At 34.9% G+C, this 22755-nt stretch overlaps 1 protein-coding gene across 5 annotated transcripts in view; it reads left to right on the top strand.

Moving 5' to 3' along the window:
• Positions 1 to 22755, top strand: part of DMXL1 (Dmx like 1) — a 125790-nt gene that overhangs the window by 78960 nt on the left and 24075 nt on the right. For 3 of the 5 annotated variants that reach the window (XM_047729210.1, XM_047729208.1, XM_047729212.1), the window contains 6 exons: positions 3856 to 3986; positions 6180 to 6265; positions 7411 to 7612; positions 8631 to 8748; positions 12074 to 12136; positions 22350 to 22436. In XM_047729210.1, the coding sequence (XP_047585166.1) occupies positions 3856 to 3986; positions 6180 to 6265; positions 7411 to 7612; positions 8631 to 8748; positions 12074 to 12136; positions 22350 to 22436 (687 nt within the window). The remainder of the gene's footprint in view (positions 1 to 3855; positions 3987 to 6179; positions 6266 to 7410; positions 7613 to 8630; positions 8749 to 12073; positions 12137 to 22349; positions 22437 to 22755) is intronic. The other 2 variants (XM_047729211.1, XM_047729209.1) reach the window with 1 other exon arrangement.

Raw genomic sequence — 22755 nt, 5'->3', positions numbered from 1 at the left:
GGGAAGAAAGTGTAACACAACGAGGAAGGTGTTCTAGACATACTGAAATTGCCCCCCCCCCGAAAAAAAGACCCACTTTACATTAAAAGAACTCTGGCTAATATTTCATAGCACTGAAAGTATAAAGAATAAAATGTTGGAAGATGATACAGACTTAGAAACATGTATGACAGTTTGCCCACTCAAAGTACTCGATAATTTATTTACAAAGAAGTAAAACACTTGATGGGGCGCCCGAGTGGCTCAGTCAGTTAAGCATCTGCCTTCGGCTCCGGTCATATCTCAGGGTCCTGGGATCAAGTCCCAAATAGGGCTCCCTGCTCAGCGGGGAGACTGCTTCTCTGTCTGCCTCTCACTTGTTTTCTCTTTCTCTCAAATAAATAAATAAAAATCTTCAAGAAAAAGAAGAAATAAATAAAACACTTAAATTCTCAATATTTCTAGTATTTTAATTTTAGTGTGCTAAATAAATACTATTTTTACTATTTTTTCATTTCCCTATACATTTATTGCCAACCATAAGAGTTTTAATATTTTGAAAAATGTTTTTGCTAGTCTCAGAATATTTGTAGTTTTTCCTTTGTTTATTAAGATTGCTTCACAATGGTTTCAGCTTGCATGGTCGTTTCCATGTTCCTGTGCCATTGTGCAGAGCAGAAATGGCCTATCTGCCTCTCCTGTGATTAGCCGCATCCCTCGTGTTCTCAACTTCTGGATGTTCTTCTTATTTTCTTCTATTATTTGAGTATCTAACTATTTTCTGCTGACAACAATCCTTTAGGCATGTTAAGCAGTAGCTTTTATTTTTCTTATATTTTTCTTGGGGTAAAATCAGGTATTTGTCTCTTCTTGTTCTTCATTGCCCTTTGCAGAGTCATTCATTTATTCAACAAATGTGTATTGAGCCCCTTATTGATATGGGAATATCTTGATGTCATCTTCATTTTTGAAGCAGTTTTAATTGATAGAGGATCCATGATGAGGAAGGCCTTCTTTAGCTCTTTTGTTCCTGGATCTTGTTAAATTTCTGGCTGGTCTGTCTCTGTCCCAGTTCATACCATAGCCTCAGGCTAGTTGAGAGGTTAGCCTTTCCTAGTCGTTTGGTACTGAGATAGCTGTTGCTTTTGAAGGTGCCCCTGGACCTGGGATTTTTATTCAATAGCCACCTCTGGCCATGCAGCAGAGTTCTTGGCGTTCATGGACTGCCCTGCAGCACAGAGTGGCCAGGTGGGGTAAGCGGCAGCCCAACCAAAATGACCAAAATGCCAGGCTCTCACTGTTTCTCCAGAGAGTCCAGTTGATTTCTCTTGAATAAATGCTTCTCTCTGTGTTGTATGCATTGATCAATTGACCCAGTATCTTTAAGTGGGTCTTTTTTACAACATTGTGCAGTTTTACTGTTGTTTCTGGTGAGAGGACTTAGGAGCTTCTCTCTCAGCTCTTTCAGAATTTCTCCTATCCCTGCTGTGTGTCTTTACTGGTCTTCCCTACACCAAAGATTTTATAACTTCAGATTTCCTGTATTACCTTTTCTATCTTCGCTCTTAACTCCTAAGTTGAAAGGCATTAAAACTCTTACCATCCTGTCATGAAGCTATAACTACACTTGTTCCCATCTTATTCATTCCTCCTGTTAATAAGGACAAAGAGTCCTTCCTATCAGAGACTTCTGTTCTGTTCTGAATCCCATCTGTGCTTTTCTTCTCTACTTTTGACTCTCATCTCTATTGATTGCTTCCTATCAGGACAGAAGTGTGCTCTACTGTCTCTCATTCCAAATCCTGCTTTGATCGCAGAACTTTTTCTAGCTAGTACTCTGTTTCTCTATTTCCTGTTATCATTCAGCTTTTTAAAACTATACACACATTTTTTTTTTCTGTTATCTTGGGTCCCTTTCATAGTTGTGCACTGTATGACTTCTGATACAGCTACCTCATTGAAGCTGCTGTTGAGATTCAGGGGGCATCCATGTTGTTACATATAACTGAAACTTCTTTATCATCATCTCATTTGAACTCTTAGCAATATTCAACACATGCAGCCATTTCCTCCTTGATGTCATTCTCTTCTAGTTTTTTTCCCCTAACCTTACTAGTTATTCTTCCATAGTCCTTTCTTCATTCTTCCTTTTCAGCTTGACCTGTGAATCTTGATCTCTTTCAACATTTGGGTTTTTTATATTTCTTTTGTCCAACACCTCCCTTTTATAACCACCATTCTCTCCTACTAGTAAACGGCATCTTCATTCTAATAGTTGCTTGAGTCAGAAACCTAGAAATAGTCTTTTTCCTCTCTGTCCTTTGCTCTCCATACTTATCAGCCTATCTGTCAGTGCTTCTCCAAAATATATAGTTAGTGTGCTATTTCTCTCCATCTTCATCACTAACACATACCTCCATGTTGTTGGAAACCAATCTCTGTGCTCTGGAGCCAAAATATAACATGATGACAGAGTTTGGGGATAAAGAAAAGAAGAATGATAGTCTTATTGCTTTGCCAGGCGAAGGAGGCTGTAGCTGGCATTGCTTTCAAAACTGCAGACCTACCTGGGATAAAAGGCTGTGGGAATTTTAGAGGAAAATAAAGGATCTGGGCAGTTTAGATAGGAATCTGGTATGAGCTACCAGCTCTGTTCATGTCTTCAAGGTGGTATCTGACTAGTGCAGGTGCCAGCCATCCGAGTCTCTTGACTAAGTATACTTTGAGGTCGGGGAGATGTCCACATTGATAATGAGTTCCTAGAATAAAGGATTATATAGAAAAACAAGTCAAGGCAGAGGTGGGAGAAGGCTTCAAGAATGAGGAAGAGAAAAATCAATTCCATTTAAAGTTAAGCCTTGCTGGAGCACTACTGTGTCCATCTGGCTTTCCATCCATCTTTATGTTTCTAGAGCTGTTTCACCAGTCAACTCTTGCCTTACTTAGTTACTCATGTCTCCATTTCTAGTCTTACCATTTGAGTTTTTCTCTCATAAGAGAGTGGGCATAGTCATATTCTTAAGATGTAAATCTCAATGCCTGTCCTCTGCTTAAAACTCACCAGTGGCATTCCATTACCCTCTTTACTGTGACCTACAAAAACCCTCCCCACCTGTCTCCTTCCATTGTCTTCAGTGTTCATCCCAACACATATCCTCCTGCTTATGGGCTTCAGTCAAACCGCTTACTTTCCAAACCAAGCTCTTTCCCATATTAATGCCTTTCTACCTGCAATTTCCACTGCCTAAAATGCTTTTCTTCCCTCTCGTTCTATGGCTTACTTCTTGTCCTTTCAGTCTCACTTAATGCTGCTTTATTAAGAGACCTTTCATGATCACGTTATGTCAATTCTTGTTAATGTTCTCAATCCCATCTGTCTTCTTTTCTGTATGGCACAACTAAATAGTTTGTATTTAGTTTTCTGTTATTTGTCTGTTTTCTTCCATAAAAAGGTAAGCTCTCTGAGTGCAGTGACTGTTTAAGTCTTTAAAAAAATCCTTATAGCAAGGGTGCCACCCAGATGGTTAAAATCTGACTCTTGAGCTTAGGTCTTGATCTCAAGATTGTGAGTTCAAGCCCCATGTTGGGCTTCAGACTGGGCATGGAACCTACTTGAAAGAAAAAAATTCTTATGGCAAGTATACTTTTTGACACATTGATACTTGATAAATTTTTTTGTTGAATGTCTGAATTAATAAGAGAATTGTGTAAAGTGAGGTTGAAGGCATAGAATGTCAAAAAAGAAGCAGCTGAGTACTGGTTACTTTACTTTTTTACATTGACGTATCTGAAAAATGGGATAAATTGCTAATATTACGCTCTATATATTTGAATGTTTTAAATTGCAGAGTTGAATCTGTACCTTTTTTATTTTAGCCTTTTCTACCCCCTTCCCAAAGTAGAGCAGAATATGATTCAGAGGAAAGTCTGGAAAGTGATGACGATGATGATGATGTTTTAGCCTCAGATTTCCATCTCCAAGAACATTCTAATTCAAATTCATATAGGTATGGAGTATTTAATTTTAAGCTTCTTTTTAAAAATTCATCTTGGCTTATATACATAATATTTTTGAAAATAACACGTTTGAAATTGATAGCTTGTTGAATTACATCACACATTATAACTCAGATTTCTTTAGATGAAATTGTTAAATTCCTTTCTTTAAGAATAATTACACAGTTAGTTTTTTATTATCCGTGAATCTGTCCTCACAAATGCTGTCAGACTTTTCCTTGCTCTTTGCTTCCCTGAGATCAACAAACTCTACTTTTTTAGCCTAGAAAACATGGTATCTTTTCAGTATAATACTAGTACCCTAAGATAGCAACGATTACTGTCTTAAAAATGGGTTGCACATATTATAAAAATTATGAATGTTCAAAATGTTCACCCTCAGCTCCATTGCTGCTTTTTCCTTACATATATGCATAAGAGGATATTATCTTGTCCCCTTTGATAGATTGTATATCTCTGAAAAGTGTATACACTTTTTAAAACATTGTATGTTAATGGTATGATAGAAAAATAGAAATACACCACAAGAGATAAGTAGTGTATTAGTGAAAATGAAATAAAAATACTCCTTTATTGAAAAGAAGAATTATTACAAGATTTTTACTTGACCCAATTTTGTTTTTTTAATATATGAAATATTTACGTGTCTCAAAAGTCATTCAGACTCTGTAACTTAATAACAATAAAACCAAGCAACCCAATTAAAAAAGCAGACAAATGACTTGAAAAGAAGATATGCAAATGGCCAATAAGTACAAGAAAAGATGCTACCATTAATCATTAGGGAAATGCAAATTGAAACCACCATGGGAGATTACTTCACACCCCTTAGTATGACTAGTATCCAAAAAACAGAAAATAACAGTGTTGGTGAGAATGTGGAGAAATTGGAACCCTTGTGCACTAGTGGGGGGAATGTGAAATGGTCCAGCCACTATGGAAAACATTATGGTAGTTAGGAAATTAAAAAGAGAATTACCATATAACCTAACAATTTCACTTCTGAATATATACCTGAAAGAATTAAAAGCAGAGTCTTGAACAGGTATTTGTACAAACCATGCTCACATCAGGAGCACATATGCTAAAAAAAAATGGGGTCGGTATTTGTAGAAACCATGTTCATAACAGCATTATTCACAATAGCCAAGGGATAAAAGCACCAAGTGTCTGTTGACAGATGAATACATAAACAAAATGTGGTGTATTCATGTAATGGAATAGTATTCAACCTAAAAAAGGATGGAAATTCTGACAAATGTTACAATGTGCATGAATCTTGAGGATATTATGCTAAGTGAAGTAGCCAGTCCCAAATAGACAAATAATACCATGACAGTGGCATATAAGTCCACATATAGGTTGTTTACTGTAGTCAAATTCATAGAGACAGAAGGAAGAATATTGGTAGCCAGGGACTAGGAGAAGGGGAAATGGGGAATTATTACTTAATGGGGATAGTTCCAGTTTTGCAAGATAAGAATTCTAGAATTAGATGGTGGTGATGGTTGAATATACTTAATGCCACTGAAATGTACACTTAAAAATAGTTAAGACAGTTAACTCTATATATACAAGTTAAAGTAATAAAAAGCCAGTACTCTAAGAAATAAATTTTCACTTTAAAAGAAAAGTTGAAATTTCTTTTTTAATAAAAAAAACTATATAAAAATGTGAAATTGGAAGTCTCACATTTCAGTCTTCACCTATTTTCTACACCCTCTACATATACCCATTTTTATTAGTTCCTGTTTTTATCCTTCTCTTTGCAAAATAAGCGTATTCGTAAGTGTTTGAAACCTTATTTCTCTGCTTTTTTACATGGAAGGTACCAGGGGCATAGTATATATAGTGTTCTATGATTTGATTATTAATACATACGGGAGTTCACTTCATACTAACACTTCAGAATTCTTATACATTCTTTTTTTATGGCTTCCTTATTATTCTGTGGTTCAAAACCGAAGTGTTTCCACCAGTACTCTCCTGGCGGATAATTGGTTGTTTCTGCTCTTTTGCTCTTACAGGTAAAGCTGACATGAGTAACTGCATATTGTTCTATTTTTCTGGAAGCATATCTGCAGAGTAGATTCTTGATAGTAAAACTGTTGGATTAAAGAGTGGTGTACTCTTCTAAAACCCTGAGTAAATCTTTAACAGATCTACTGTTTTTTTATTTTTAGTTGGTCATTGATGCGCTTGGCAATGGTGCAGTTAGTGCTCAACAATTTGAAGACCTTCTATCCCTTTGCAGGTCATGATCTTGCAGGTAATGTATATCTTAACATGAACTAATATTCCCATTGCTTTTGAATGACCGTTTTTGCATTTTTTTTTCCAAACAGTCAAGAAAAACCTTAGTAACTTCCTGTTGTAGAAGATAGGTTTCTTTTAACCAGACCAGCCATCTATAAATGTATCTATCATATTGTTAGGTGCCATCAGGAGGACAATGTCCCAAGAAAGCAGGGGATTTGAACCTGATATGATTGACTGTATTGAGACTTTATTTATACCTCTAGTGGAGGTGTTGGGGGATTTGATAGCAGTAGACACAAAGAAAACGAAGCAAATGTAAAAACTTAGTGATTATTAACTCCAGGGGAAGAAAAGATTGCACAGAAATAATGGGGAGCGATAGTATACTGCATGATCCAGCTGTGGTCTGTATTTATAAATATAAATAACAAGGTAAATGCAAAAACACCAATTTTACCAAAAATTATTATATGACTATACTGGAATGATGGAGAGAGTAGTTTATTCTTCTATTCCATAGCGTAGTAATAAGTGAGTACATCATTTCTAAAATGGAAAAGTCCAGAATTCACAGGATAGGCATATTACTTAGATTTTTGGAGGTGAATAGCAAGAATAGCTAAAAGTTGAAAGTGGAGTGAGGAATCAGGAAAATGAAATTATACATAAGTAGAAAGTGCTGAATTTCCCATTAAGTGTTATTTAACTTCTTTTAACTTCTGTGTGTTTTAATTTTCTAAACAAATTTTAGTTACATACCATTAGACATTGGGCTGATGCAAAGATTTAAAGCAGTTGTTTTTCCTCTCCGACATATTTTCATAATATTCAGGTAAATTCGTTAATGTGAAATCAAAGCCAAAAGCAGTAATTGATATAGCAGTATAAGTCATAAATATTATTCCAAGTTGCAGTAGTAAAACTGTGGTATAATTTTGACGCAGATTACCGTTTTTTTCTGTTGCTCCGGGCCACCTAATTATGTTGGAACAGAGATTTATTACATTTTTTTTTTTTTTTTTAGCCTCTGGAGGTCTCTCCCCACTCTCCTGCACAATTCCTCTGCCAAAATGTCTGTCTCAGTCATTCTTAAAATCAACTGTAGCATTTTACTGAAGAAGACAAACTTGGATCATTTTTATTTTCTCTTTTTAGAGCTTCCAGTTAGTTCACCACTTTGTCATGCGGTTCTAAAAACTCTTCAGTGTTGGGAGCAAGTTCTTCTCCGACGACTTGAAATCCATGGCGGGCCACCTCAAAACTATATTGCAAGTCATACATCTGAAGAGAGTTTGTCTGGGGGTCCTGCAATTCTCCGCCATAAAGCTTTGCTGGAACCTACAAACACTCCTTTCAAGTAGGTTGTCCTGTGGATTCTGTTTTTAAGTCAGAGTTTTACTAACTCAGAATGTTATCAATTAGTACTTTAAAAATATTTAAGGCCTCCTCTGCCTGCTTTGCAGTTCTTGGCTCCTATCTGTGTCTTTGTTTGATGTATATTGTAGGCTTAGCAAACATTTCCTGCAAAGATCCAGAGAGTAAATGCCTTAGGATTTGAGGACCCCACAGTCCTTGTTGCTGCTATTAAACTGCCAGAGTAGAGTGAAAACAACTATAGACAATAAGTAAACAAATGGACATGGCTGTGATCCAATAAACTTTATTTTCAAAAATGAAAGGCAGGCTGAATTTGACCTGTGGGCCATTGTTTACTTCTCCCACTCTGGAACAGTGCTGCTCGTAATATCTAGTTAGCAAGCTGTTTTATCATCCATGAAGAGATGAAGCATTTTCATGAAAAGATAAATCGATGCAGTGCTTGCATCATCAATAAAGTCTTTCTACAAAATGTTAACTGAATTAATATACACTGTACTTAGTGGCTTAGTGACATAGTTGATTTACATTATTTCGCAAGTTCTTACCCTAGAGAGCATCAGTAACAGAGTTCATGGACTGGTATGTGTTCACAGGCCATTTGAGTAGCTCTGCTTCTAGATATCTTCTAGTAGTGATCTGTTTTTGGTAGATATTATGTTCCTGGGGTCAGCAAACTACAGCTTTGAAGCCACATCCACCCATCCTCCTGCAATATAAATAAAGCTTTATTGGATCACAGCCATACCCTTTGATTTTAATATTTCTTCTGGATGCCTTCCTATCAGTGACTGAGTTGAGTGGTTGAAAGATAGCCCACAAAGTCTAAAATATTTACCGTCTGGTTTTTTAAGAAAAAGTTTGAAGACTGGTGCCCTCAATGGTATTGTCTGATTCCAGTTAATTTATTATTATAAACATTTATAAAGCACAAAGGTAATGTGGTCAAGTTAATCAGAAATCTTCAAAGTGTATAATTAAGTATCCTGTCCCTGTAGATCCAAACACCATCTGGCACTGTCCGTGAAGAGACTATGGCAGTACTTGGTGAAGCAGGAAGAAATTCAGGAAACCTTTATCAGAAATATATTCACAAAGAAAAGATGTCTAAATGAGGTCTGTATAAGTTAAAACCTTTTTACTCTAGTATTAATGAAGTCTTTTTTATTATGTAACCATAAAAAAGAAGTTGCATTTTACAGACTTTTAAAAAGCTCACTTTTATATCATAAACATTTATTATGCTGTTAGTAAATAGAAATAGTGATTGAAAAGGAGAAAGAGGGGGTCAGTATTTTCCTAAATCAAGTTAATTTAAAGGAACTAATTCAGATATATTTGGAGCTCCCTCCCCCCCCAAAAAAACTACTGTTTGTGTGAAGATTCTACATCTTGTTTGCTGTCATGAGTGCCTATTGGGAGACAAAGTAGAAATTCCCCATGATTTTCATATGATAGCTAAAAGAAGTTTATCTTAGAAGTTTAACTGAAACTAGGTTGGTAGACTGAGAGCATTTCAAATATGTACATTTTCTTTCTATTCTTTTGATTATCCTTCTTTTTTTAATTTATTTTTTTATTGATTATCCTTCTTAATGAAATTTTGTAAGCACAATTTGTAAGTTTACTGTAGTTAATTATATTATGATATTATCATTATAATGATTATTTTTCTCATTTAGTTCATGGCTTTAAAAAGTTCCATTTGGATGATATGGGGAACTTGCACCTGAATATAAATTAACATATTACTTCTTTTTTGGGGACAGTATTGCTATTAAAAAATACTGGGCAAACTCAGTAGTGGACTTGGTGATTGTAGTAATTCCTTACGACCTCATGGACTAGTAACAAAGAGTTTCAAGACCAGCAGCTGGTCTGTGGATCACATTTGAGAAGCATTGAACTAGACTTAAAGCAAGCTTTGTATGTTTTTGAAGTGGGAGGGAAAACAAGAAGGTATTTCACTTGGAGGAATAAGGGAATAGAATGGCTTCTTTTTGCTAACTTCGTTCTTTTTTTTATTTTTTCAGTATAGTCGACATACAGTGTTACGTTAGTTTCAATTTCAACTTAGTGACTCAACAAGTTTGTGCATCAGAATGGTTTCTTAAAAGACAAGTTAGCAAAAAGCAAGATGTCATATAATCTTAATGAATAAAAGGGAAAATTACATAGATTTCATTGCCTCTTGGTTTAAACACTGTTTTATAAGAGGCAACTGAATGCACCATTATTTAGTTTTTGCCAGATTATATATTTGAATTAGCCAAGCCAGGAAATAGACATAATTTTTGGCTTAGAAAACTTCTGTGTACCTTAGTGTGACATTGAAAACTAAGCCAACAATAGATAAAATAGATATAATACAAATGAAGTATTTTTATTTTACCTTATGTAAGATATATCTTAAGTATTGCATATATGAATTACCATTAAACAGTTCAAGAAAATTTTGGGATAAATAAAATTTAAATTGTACTGATCAGAAACTAATTAATTAGGGTGTATTTACTGATAAGGTAATGTTTCTTATTTTATTTTAAATATATCCTTGCCTAAAATAATGTATCAGAAGTTAAAGCATTCTCACAATAATTTATAAAACCCTGCTACATTATTCTGTATAAAAAGTATGTTTACTCTTTCTTTGTTTTTTTGATGTAGCTTATAATATGAATATGAAAGTTGGCATAATTTCAACTACAAAATCTTTTTTTTAAACATGGCCGTATTTGATTAATACAGGTGTAAAAATAAAAACATTTCTCTACTGCTAATATAATCATTATATCTGGGAAATTAAATAGTTGTCAAACAAAACAAGAAGCTGTTATACCACTAGATTGTCTAGCTAAATCAGGGAATAGTATCACTAAGGAAAGAGAGTAGCATAAGCCAAAATGCATAAGGAAGGAGAGAACATGTAAATAAGTATAAGTACACCTTTTGATCCCTTTGCTATTTTATTATTAGTTTTCTTAGGAGTTTTATGATACCTTAAGAAGATTTTAAAGTTATTTTTGTGTTATTATTTTAACCAAAAGCATGCTTATGGATGTTAGACTAAAGGCTTTATAATTATCAGTAAGCTAAATATTTTCCCTGAATTTTAGGTTTTTTATCTGCAAAATGAGTGAAATACCCCTTAATCTGCTGTGTTTTGACCAGTAAATCTAACTTACTTAAAACCTGGCATGATTAATGGTAGTTACTAGAAATTAGTTATTACCACTTTATTCTTTCTTAAATTTTATTTTCATTTTTTATTCTTGATGGTGATATTCTTAAAAATAGTGATATTTTGATAAGGGGAATATGAAAATGAAAAATTTATATGGGGAATCATAGATTGGGTAGAATTAAAAAGAATATTAACTTCATAGAATTAGTATAATATTATTTAATCTTTACAGTTGACTAGCTTATTTTTGTTATTAACAGAATTACCTTCCATCTCTTTTTTTGTAAAACGATAATTGTATTTAAGTAGCTTGAGTCCAAGTCACTGTGACTTTTCAGGTGTTTAGGAAATAGATGCCAAACAGGCCCAGTGGTTTGGATGGGAGGATTCTGAGACTGCTGCTGTTTGTTTCTTTATTCCTTACACATTTGAAAATGAAATTTTCTCCATCTGATGTTAAAATTTAAAATCCTGGTATATCCTCAGATCTTTTCTTTTTATATACTATATTTTTAAAATAGAAGATCTTTCCAGTTTATATTTATTTTGAAATTAAGTGTAGTTAGCTGCAGATAGACTATATCTAAATAATTTCCAACCAGAAAAAAATACTTGACAGCTATCATCTTTGTCCCCTACTTAATATTTCTTTTTTCTTTCATTTTCTGAGAACTAAAGGTCTTGAATCACTTCTTTAACAAATGCTAATATCCCCTTTTAAGAAGGATGTGTGCCTTCAATCAGTTTATTGACTATTTCTGGCTAAATAAAGAGAAAGAATTAGAAACCTTGAATTCTAAATGTTCTAATCAGGAGGTTTTCTTGAGGAGTGAGATACCATGATGGAGATAAGGCATAGTAGTGTGTATGAAGAAGAACAAGTTGACTTTAATTATCAGGTTAGAGTACTGTGGCACCAATAGCTTTGAAATTTATAACATTAGAACTGTGGGCTCAATGTTGCTTTAATGTCAACATTTCAAAATCAGTTAAGTTGGTTAAAATTTCTTCAGAGGTGAAATAAAATTTATGGTAGTGGTTAATGAGTTTTCAGGCATTACATTTTCTCTAGCCCCCCACCAATGTACCCCACACATGCTTCTTTTAAGATGTATGATATTTAAAAGGTAATAACTCAGTCCAGTATTGTTTTCTAGTAAATTCGGTCAAAAATATAATTTTTAAAAATACCCCAATATTTTGCATGTTATATCTCGTCTTTACTCTTTGTCATGTGGTTATTCTTTCTTGATGAAGTCATTAGAGGACAACTGTGAAACCATCAAAAATTCTATGATGGAGGAGCCAAACATGAATAAGGTACAAAATATCATTCAACTGAAATTAGAAATTGCATTCTTTAACAAGAAAAACAAACTGTTTGTATTTTAGTTTTGAACTGGACTTTGTCTCCAACATAGTTAAATTGTTGTTCCCTCAGATTACTCCTCCTTGGTTTCAACAAATATGCAATCATAAAAATTATTTGTTTTATTAATAAGAGAATGCAATTTTAAAGGGAGTTGAATGTAACCTGTTTTGGCTACAGATTTTTCTGAGTAAATACAGCTGAAGTTCTTAATAAAATGTAATTACAATAGCCATTATATAATTATAATGGTACTGTTCTATTTCTACAAGTGTCACTTTTGAAGTTAACGTTCTCTCCTGTGATGTTAATTCCTTAAAATATATCAAATACTCTTATGTAACATTTATTTTTCTGATAGGAATAGCATGTAGCACATTGCCTTGTGTGTAATAATGTCTCATAATACTTGAGATCAAGAGCAAAAATTGTAGGAATTTGTATAATCATGAAGTGCCTCCCAAATGTCCCATGATCATACACTCAAGTATGACTTTTATTAAGTTGGTATTTAACTCGTGTGTTTCTTACTCTGATTTTAAGTCCCTCTCAACAATGTAATTTTTAGGGGAAAAATTTCTCAAAAGATATTTTTTTAAGGTTACTAATTCCCACTGTTAATTCTTTCTCTAAGAAAATCTTTTGGTAAAAATAGGAAAAATAATTCTATGCAAGTAATAAAAAGGACTAATTAGCTGTCAAGTGTACATTATAACTCAAACTTTGGCAAAATAAATTTATGCATTTCATACTTTGGAAATGTCTACTGACCTTTGGGCATTTTAAAAAGAGTATAGTTGAAACTTTTAATCAGTTAACAATAAGTTCTTGCCTAAGTAATCATTAATTACTAGTCTGTACGTTATCATGAATTCTCATCCGAGGATTTTTCTTTTCATACTATTTATAAGATGTTAATAATCAGAATGTGGTATTTCTGTAGTAATCACACTACTTTAAAAGGTAGTCATTCTGTTTGGTTTGTTAACATCATTGTTAAATAATGTTTAAATAAAACAGAATTGTTTTAAACAGGTTTATTAGGTATACCTGAGTTAAAACACCTGCACATATTTATTAAAGTGTAGTTTGATCTTGGCATATGTACACACTAAGCCATAACCACAATCAAGAAAACAAATAGAGTCATCACCTCCAAAACTTTAATCTCCCTCTTCCTCCTTTCCTCCTACTTCTGCCCTCTTTCTCTGCAGGTAGCTACAAATCTGCTTCCTCATGTTATAGATTAGTTTGCATTTTCTAGAATTTTATGTAAATGGAATTACACACACTGTCTTTTTTCCCCCTAGCATAATTGAGATTCCTCCATATTGGGTATTTCAGTAATGCATTGCTTTTTATCGCTGAAGTGTATTCATTGTATCACTGTACCATAATTTATTTTTGTACCTGTTGGTGAACACTTGAGCTCTTCCCATTTCAGAACTATTTCAAATTAAGAATGCTCAGAATCGTCATAGGCAAGTCTCTATGTGTGGGTATAGATTTTCATTTGTCTTGTGCAAATGCTTAGGAGTGGAAGGGCCAGATTACATTGTAGGTGTGTGGTTAACTTTTTAAGAAACTGCTCAAGTATTTTCCAAGGTGGTGGTACCATTTTACCCCCCAACCCCCAGCAGCAGTACATGAAATCTGAGTTGCTTTACCTCCTCACCACTACCTGGCATGCTCAACCTTTTTATTTTAGCCATTCCAGTAGGTGTATAGTGGTTTTAATTTGCATTGTGCATCTTCACCTGTGCTTGTTTATCATTTGTAGGACTTTTTGGTTGAAGTATCTTTTCAAATGTGTCTTTAATTGGGTTGTTTTCTTAATAGAATTGTAACAGTTGTTTTCTCTATTTTAAATATAAGTCATAGCTGATTGGCCGATATTTTCTCCTACTCTGTTGCGTGTCTTATTCCCTTTACAATTTGTTTTAAACAGAAGTTTTTAATGGACACATTGGACCTCATCAAAATTTGTTCTGTGTATGGACATCCTTTTTTTGGTGTCATATCTAAGAAGGCTCTTTGCCTAAAGGTCACAAAGATTTTCTCCTGCTTTGCTCTAGTTTGAGTTTTATAATTGGTGAAGATTACTTCCATTACTGCAACTTTCCAGTGAAAAAGAAATCCAAAGTTCTGCGCTACAAAGAAATCACAACACAAAGGCATTGTTTAAATCCTACCAAAAATTTTTTGAGTCATTTTTTTATATGGCACAAAGTATGGATTGCCCTTAATTTTTTTTTAATCTGTGTATTCGTTATTCACCACTGTTGCCTGAAAAGATTATCTTTTCTTCTACTAAATTGCCTTTTCCTCCTTTAAAAAAAAAAAACCAAATGACATATATGTATCATGGATTTTGTTTTGGACCATTGATTTATTTATCATTATACTGATCTCCCACTGTCTTACTGTACTGACTAGAACTTCCAGTCCATTATTGAACAGAAGTGATAAAAGCAGACATTTTTATTTTGTTGCTGATCATTAAGTATGCTGATTTCTCTAGGATTGTTTTAGATATCCTTTATAAGGTTGAGGAAGATTTTCTGTTCCTAGTTGTTGAAAGATTTTAATCAGTAATAGACGTTGGATTTTGTCACATGTTTTTGTTTTTTGTGGGGTTTTTTTGTTTGTTTGCTTTTTGGGTTGGTGGTTTGTTTTTGTTTTTGTTTTTTGCTACTATTGAGATGTTCATGTGGTTTGTTAATATGGCTAAATAGGATGATGGATTAGTTTATGTTAAACCGACCTTTCATTCTCTGACCAAGCTTCCTTTGGTCATGATGTGTGTGTTTGGTTGTTTTTTAATGATAAATCTTTTAAAAATTTTGTTAAGAACTTTTGCATTTATGTTAATGAGGAATATTAGTTAATGGTTTTCTTAATATCTTGGAGTTCTTTTTTGGTTTTAAACTAAAGCTGGAGTCACAAGATGAGTTGGGAAATATTCTTTAATTTTTTAGAAAAATTTGTGTAGAATTAGTATTATTTCTTACTTAAGTGTTTGGTGGAATTCACCAGAGAAACTATCTGGTCTTTTATATCCACAAATTCAGTTTCTTTAACAGATATAGGGTAAGTCAGGTTATTTATTTCTTCTTGAATGAGCATTAGTAGTCCATGTCTTTAAAGAAATTTGTTTGTCTGGGGTGCATAGGTGGCTCAGTTGGTTAAATGTCCAACTCTTGATTTCAGCTCAGGTCGTGATCTCAGGGTCCCGAAATCAAACCCTAGTCAGCCTCTGTGGTGGGCATGGAACTTGCTTGGGATTCTCTCTCCCTCTGCCCCTCCCCACTCTGTCCCTCTCTAAAATAAATAATAAATAATAAATAAAATTTTAAAAACAAAGGAATTTATCTGCTTCAAGTGTCAGATTTATAGGTATAAAGTTATTCATAGTAGTTCCCTATTTTTTAATACACAGTGAAATCTATGGTGATGTCAACTTTCATTTTTCTGCTAGTTTTGAAAACAAAATTACTTCCTGAATATTTTTATTTCCTAATATTTCGAGTATTGGTGTCCTTTTATGTTCACTTGCAAGCTTCCCATTTCCTTGCAATATTCCTTTGATACTCTTCAGGTCTCCTTTTACTTTATGTTTTGTTTTATTATATCATTAGAGTAGTGCTGAAGTAATTTATAATGTTCACCTTCACATTGTAGAAGGTGATAGTAGCTGAAAATCACCAATGAGACCTAGAGTCTCAGGTCAGCTTTTCTGTAGATCTATTATGGGACCTTGAGCTCCTTACATCCTTGAAGCCTTCTTTACTAATGTATAAAATTAGGGTTGATAGTTTTAAACATGCTGGCTGCTCTAATTTAAACAGTAGTAAAGTCCTAGATTTAGTTTGTTGTGGTCCTCTTTTCTTCAGTTCTTAAAGGAAGCTCTGTGGAACCTGAACATTATTTAGATCATGTCCTGTATAAAATTTCTTTTTTTTGAATTGTGGTAAAATATACATATAAATTTTACCATTTAATTCTTCTGAGCATACAGTGTGTGCCATTAGTTCATTCGTATTGTTGTGTAGCCCTCACCACTGCCCATCTCCAGATCTTTTTCATCTTTCCATACTGAACCACTGTCCCCATTAGACAGTAGCTCTCCATTTTCTCCTCCCACCTCACCTGGCCCACCAGCCATGTCTGTCTGTCTGTCTCTGTGAATTTTCCTGCCCTGGGTATCTGTATGAGTGGAATCATACAGTATCTGTCATTCTGTCACTGGCTGCTTTCACTTAGGTTACCATTTTGTAATATGTATGTAGTAAGTAGTATGTATCAGAATCTCCTTTGTTTTTAAGCCCAACTGGTATTCCATTCTATATACGTCACATATACTGTATAGCCCTTCCTCTGTCAATGGACATTTGGGTTCTTTGCTTCTTTTGACTGTTTTGAATAATGCTCCTGTGAACATTGATATATACGTACCTATTCAAGTCTCTGCTTTTAGTTCTTTTAGTTATATACCCAGAAATGTAATTGCTGGAATCTATGGTAATTCTCTGTCTACTTTTTGATCTGCATAATCTCTTTAACCCACTGAGCCACCCAGGGACCCCCTGCATAATCTCTTAAAATCTCTTTTAGCACTAGTATTTAGATTCTTGTTTCTTCACATATCCAGCCCAATCAAATTTTAAAGCATGGCCTGAAACCTTACATTATAAAGCTTACATTAACCTTTACATTAAGACCATATTCACTGTGGGTTTTTTTTTTTTTTTACTATGATTTTATATGGTATGGCCTTTAGCAAATTATATTCCTAGCACATGCAAGTTCTCTTTTTTTAGCTGACCAAATTGTGTTTCCACTTCCTTCCTTGCCTACCTTAGATTTCATGATCCATCATTATGATCAGTCCTTTACAGAAACCCTCAACCCTTTTGTGCTCTTCTCTCTCTGCCTTGAATATTCCCAAACCTGTTTACATGTAGCTTTTTGTCTACTTTGTGCCATTGTATCTGAACCAAAGTTGAGTTCCATCCTCAGTGAGTCACACACTCCCTGTTGAGTTATCACACAGAGAAAAATTGATTTGCAGCAGGTAAGGAGATCGTGGGGAAAGGCTTCCAAAGCTGTGCCTCCCTGAGCAAGGGTGGATGGGTTGCTTTTATTTAGAATTAGAATGCATGTTTAGATGGGGAAGTCTGGTTGTCCTGTGTAGAAATGGGCGTAAGGTCACACATGCACCTTAAGGAAACCTGCCCATACACATGTTGTATGTTATGCAGATGAGGCATGTGCTCCTCCTTGGGCTGAGGTTTAGTACTAAATGGGGTAAGGAAATGGGGTAAAGGTAGTCATCCCTATCCTAGAGGTAACTCTTTGGTCCATCTCTTCAGGCAGAAGTGGGGAGTTGAGATCACACTGGTCTGGGTGGCCTGGGCCAGCTGGAGGTCTTGTCACGGCAGGCACTATTGCTGGAGGGGCAGTTCTGCTTTCCCTTGGCTTGACTTAAGAGATAAGGGGGAAAGAAGAGCTGAAGAAAAAATGTGGGACAGAGGTGGGGGAGTATAAGCAAGTGGGCCATAAAGGTCAGGTCTTGGGGTCTAGCTGGTGACATATTCACCCAAATAGCTGAACATGGATGAAGAAAAAGCACAAACCCCGGAGGCTTGCGTTGAAATTTACAGCCACAAATCCCAAACTAAACTACCTGACAACCAAAATTAATGACTCTGTAGTAAATTTGTTTTCTTGTTCTCTTTTCCATTCTCCCCACTTTTGCCCTCTTTCCTTAAACTTCCAGTATTCCTTGCTGTTTACTGCTGGTGACCTTATTTTCCCATCAAAATAAGTGCGGGAGATTTAGACTAATCTTCTCATCACCAAATCTAACTTATGCTCTATATGCAGATACTTTGTTCTGCCTTTTCTAACACTACATAGGCTGTCACTTTTTGTCCCAGACCAGATTTTCCATTTATACATTGATCCTATCTCCTCTTTATCTACCTAAGGACTTTGCTTCAGTAGTTATCCTCTCTTCCTCTACCCTGATAAATAGTTATCTTTTTCTTAGATTATTCTTAGCATAAACAAATATATTTTATTGTCTTATTTTTAGATGAAAACCAAAAGACCTAGCTTTGAATCTTGCTACTCTCCCATTTCTGTAATCCCCCATCTAGGAAAATTCATTTATAGAATTCACTATAAAAATCATCAGGGCGCCTGGGTGGCTCAGTGGGTTAAGCCTCTGCCTGCGGCTCAGGTCATGATTCCAGGGTCCTGGGATCGAGCTCCACATGGGGCTCTCGACTTGGCAGGGAGCCTGCTTCCCCACCTCTGTCTGCCTGTCTCTATGCCTACTTATGATGTCTCTCTGCCAAATAAATGAATAAAATCTTTAAAAATCATCAGAGAAGACTTAAGAATAATGTTGCAGATAGCCTGTGGAGGAACCACCCAGTTTAAGGAAGAAAACATTATCAATTCAGTTGAATGCCCCTATGAATCTTCCCCAATGGACTTCCCTCCCTATTCACCAATGTCACATGCCTTTCTAATGTAGTTACGTGTTATCTCCACCCCACTACACTGAGATTTTACTGGTCAAAGTCACTCACCCTTGACTTCCAGGATGCTCAGTTCAGTAGTCGGTTCTGTTTTCCTTTAATTCAGTTTTTCAGTATCCTTTGGTATTGTTGACCGAAGCCGCCTTTTTGAAACTTGGTTCACTTGGTTTCTGTAACATCATTATTTGATGATTAAGTATTCATAGTTGGAGAATGTTTCCTCTTCTGTCAGACTGTTTCCTGTTCTATGGATTTATTCTGTCAGTATTTCTTTTCCCAAATGACTTCCATCTTGAATTGGCTTATCTTTTTCCTTTCTTGGAAACGTTGGGTATCTCAGTACTTAGTTCTCTAAGCTTTTCTCTTCTCTGTGTTTACTTTCTCCTCATGTTATCTCATGGTTTAAATACCATCCACAGCTAGCTCTTAAGTTATAACTCTTAAATCACTTCCTGAACTCTGGACTTGCCTTGTTAATCTAAGCGCTACCTTGCCCTGAATGTCTAAACACAGAATTTTCTTTCTTCTCCTAATCTTAATCCAAATCCCCACTTTTTCTTCACTTGTGTCTCATTAAATGGTACCCAGTTATCAGGTCTGAAATCTAGAAGTTATCCTTGCTTTTTCTCTTTTAGCTTTTACTATAATTTCAGTCCATTAGCAAAATTTATCCTAATTCCAACCACTTGATTGAATCCTGATTCCAATCACGACCACCATTGCTACTACCCTAATCAAATCCCCCTTTACCTCTCACTCCAGCTGCTGAAGTAGCCTCTTAACTGATCTGGCAGCCCTTCTCACATTCTGTATACTTTGCCTCACAACATCCAGAATTATCTATACCCTGCAGTGGCTTCCTAGCTTTAAAATAAAATTTGAACTCTTTATTAAGGCTTTTAAGGCCCTTTGCATGCTCAATCCTGCCTGGTCTCCAAGCTCATTTCCTACCACTTGCTATTGTTCTCAAAATTAAATATGCAGGGGTGCCTGGGTGGCTCAGTGGGTTTAAGCCTCTGCCTTCGCAGGCCTTCGGCTCCCAGCTCCCATCATAATCCCAGTGTCCTGTGATCAAGCCCCCCCCCCACATCTGGCTCTGCTCCACAGGGAGCCTGCTTCTCCCCCTCTCTCTCTGCCTACTTGTGATCTCTGTCAAATAAATAGGTAAAATTTTTTTTTAAAAATTAAATATGCATAAGCTTTTGAGACTCTAAACATCATTCTTTCCCCCTCCCTCTGTTGATTATCACACAGGTGATCTTGGGGCCACAGTATTAAGAACTAAAGTTTTATTAAATCTAAGTAATGAGAGGACAAGGATGTATTTTCACATTGAAGAAGATTTTTTGAAGTTTATGCTTATTCAGGCTTTCTTTCCCATAAATGTAAAGTTTGAAAAAGCTATGCAGGTAAAATGAATATTTTCCCCCTCACCTACCCATTACCAGCAAGTAACATATTCCTCTGTGGTCTTCAAATATCATTTGTCTTTCTTTCCATTTTTTCAAAATCCAGTAGTGGACATTTAGTATGCTTTAGATACTAGGCAGATAGGTAATTAAGTTGGGATTTTGTCATAAAATTACAGAATTTGACATTATATACATTTGATGAGGCTCTTGTAGCCAGAGGTAAGATTTTCCTCAGAAAAGATGTTGACCCTGAAATCACCCACATGTTTGCCAAGCACTGAAATTGCTTTATGTTTGTTATCAGATTGTATTTTAAAGATTTTATTTATTTATCTGACAGAGATCACAAGTAAGGAGAGAGGCAGGCGAGGGCGGGGTGGGGGGCAGGCAGGCTGCCTGCTGAGCAGAGAGCCCTAATCCCAGGACCCTGGGATCATGACCTGAGCTGAAGGCAGAGGCTTTAACCCACTGAGCCACCCAGATGCCCCCAGATTATGTTTAGATTAGAATATATTTGACATCTTTATATCCAGTGACCGTGAGTTTTGTTTGTATATAAGATTATTTGGGTTTGGTTATCTTTTTTTTTTTTTTTAAGATTTTATTTATTTATTTGACAGACAGAGATCACAGGTAGGCAGAGAGGCAGGCAGAGAGGGGGAAGGGAAGCAGGCTCCCTGCCTAGCAGAAAGCCAGATGTGGGGCTCAATCCCAGGACCCTGAGATTATGATTTGAGCCAAAGGCAGAGGCTTTAACCCACTGAGCCACCCAGGCACCCGGGTTTGGTTATCTTTTAAGACTCAACTTTGCCATTCAACAGGCTTCTTATTTGCCATTTTTAAAAATAGTGCTAACTCACTTTTGTTGGTCAAACAATGGGCAAGCATTGGTGATGTTTTTATCTAAACTTTGCAGGAATTGTATTTGTTATATTCTTTTTTTTTTTTTTTAAGATTTTATTTTTAAGTAATCTTTACATCCAAAGTAGGGCTCTAAATCCCAACCCTGAGATCAAGAGCTGCATGCTCTACTGACTTAGCTAGACAGATGCCTCAATTTTTTAAATTTTTGTCAAATTAATAACTTCTGTACTTCAAAATGAGTTGTGAACTATTTTATACTAATTCATTTTAAAGATTGAAGGTTAGGCGGTAAAATAAGATGAAACAATATCCTATTAACATTTCTTTTTTTTTTTTTAATTTTATTTTTTATAAACATATAATATATTTTTATCCCCAGGGGTACAGGTCTGTGAATCGCCAGGTTTACACACTTCACAGCACTCACCATAGCACATACCCTCCCCAATGTCCATAACCCTACCCCCCCTCTCCCAATCCCCCTCCCCCCATCAATGTCCTATTAACATTTCTAATTGTTAATAATTGTCTCCTCCTTTTACCTGTTTATTTTTAGTAAATGTTAGTTTTATACAGTATTCTCTTCTGTGTTCAAAGGCCTTGCATATACCTTCTCTGGGGTAAGCAGAAGGTTGATATATTTCCCTCAACTAAAGTATATCGAGTTATGGTTTATTCATCTATTAAAATGACTACTGACCTGGGCAAATTACTATGCCTTTCAGGGTTTCAGGTTGTTTTTCTTCTTTTTTTTTTGTTTTTATAAAATAAAAGTTGTTTTAGACTAGGAGTCTGTAAACTATATTCAGCTGGCCATATTTGACTCTTCTTATATAGGCAGTGAAATAAGAATGGTCCTTATATTTTTAAAAGGTTGTTTAACAAAAAAAAGACTAATATGCAACAGTGATCTTCCTTGGTATGCAAAATCTAAAAATATTTACCTTTTGACGTTCTTATATTTACAAAATATTATCCAAGGATTATAATGCTAAGAAATAGCGCAAACAAATCCTTTTTTAATAATTAGAATGTCTTGATCCTTTAAAGTTAATTCATTTGTGTTAATTTATTGGGAACATAATTAATTAATGAAGTTGTATATTGTATAAACTGTCTTTTTATATATGGGAAGGCAAGCTGGAAAAATTTAAATTTCCCTGGTCAAATTAGTTTTGTTTTAGGGATAATTAGCATGTAAAACAGTACCTTTGGCTAGGAAATGTATAAAACGTTTCTTAAAATAATTAATGCAAGTATTAAATGACAAGTTGGGATATACTGTTTTTTTTCTATGACTAAAATCACTATATTTTTATATTTTCTTTCCTTCCCTTTAGATAGAAGCAGACTTGGGATATCCTGGAGGTAAAGCAAGGATTATTCACAAGGAATCTGATATCATTACTGCCTTTGCTGTTAATAAAGTAAGTGCATAGACTTTTTATTCTTTGATTATTAAGTATTCATTGTTGAAGAATGTCTACTATTATGTCAGTTTATTCAGTATTAGTAATTCTCTTTCCCAAAGCTAATTCTCACTGCCTAAATTTCAATCTGAGTAAGTTCCTTTATTTTATAAAATGATTATATTGTTTGATAATTCAATTTATTGGATATGTAGCAGATAAAGTAATGTTTTATTACTACACAGAAAGAAATATCAAATATTTATATATGCAATAGCCTTTAGAATTTCTACAACACATTAAAGCATTTAATCTAAAAAAAGGTTTTTTTATTTTC

Source organism: Lutra lutra, chromosome 5, assembly GCF_902655055.1.
Source record: "Lutra lutra chromosome 5, mLutLut1.2, whole genome shotgun sequence".
NCBI classification, from domain to species: Eukaryota; Metazoa; Chordata; class Mammalia; order Carnivora; family Mustelidae; genus Lutra; species Lutra lutra.
This window is presented reverse-complemented; position numbering and strand designations above follow the sequence as displayed.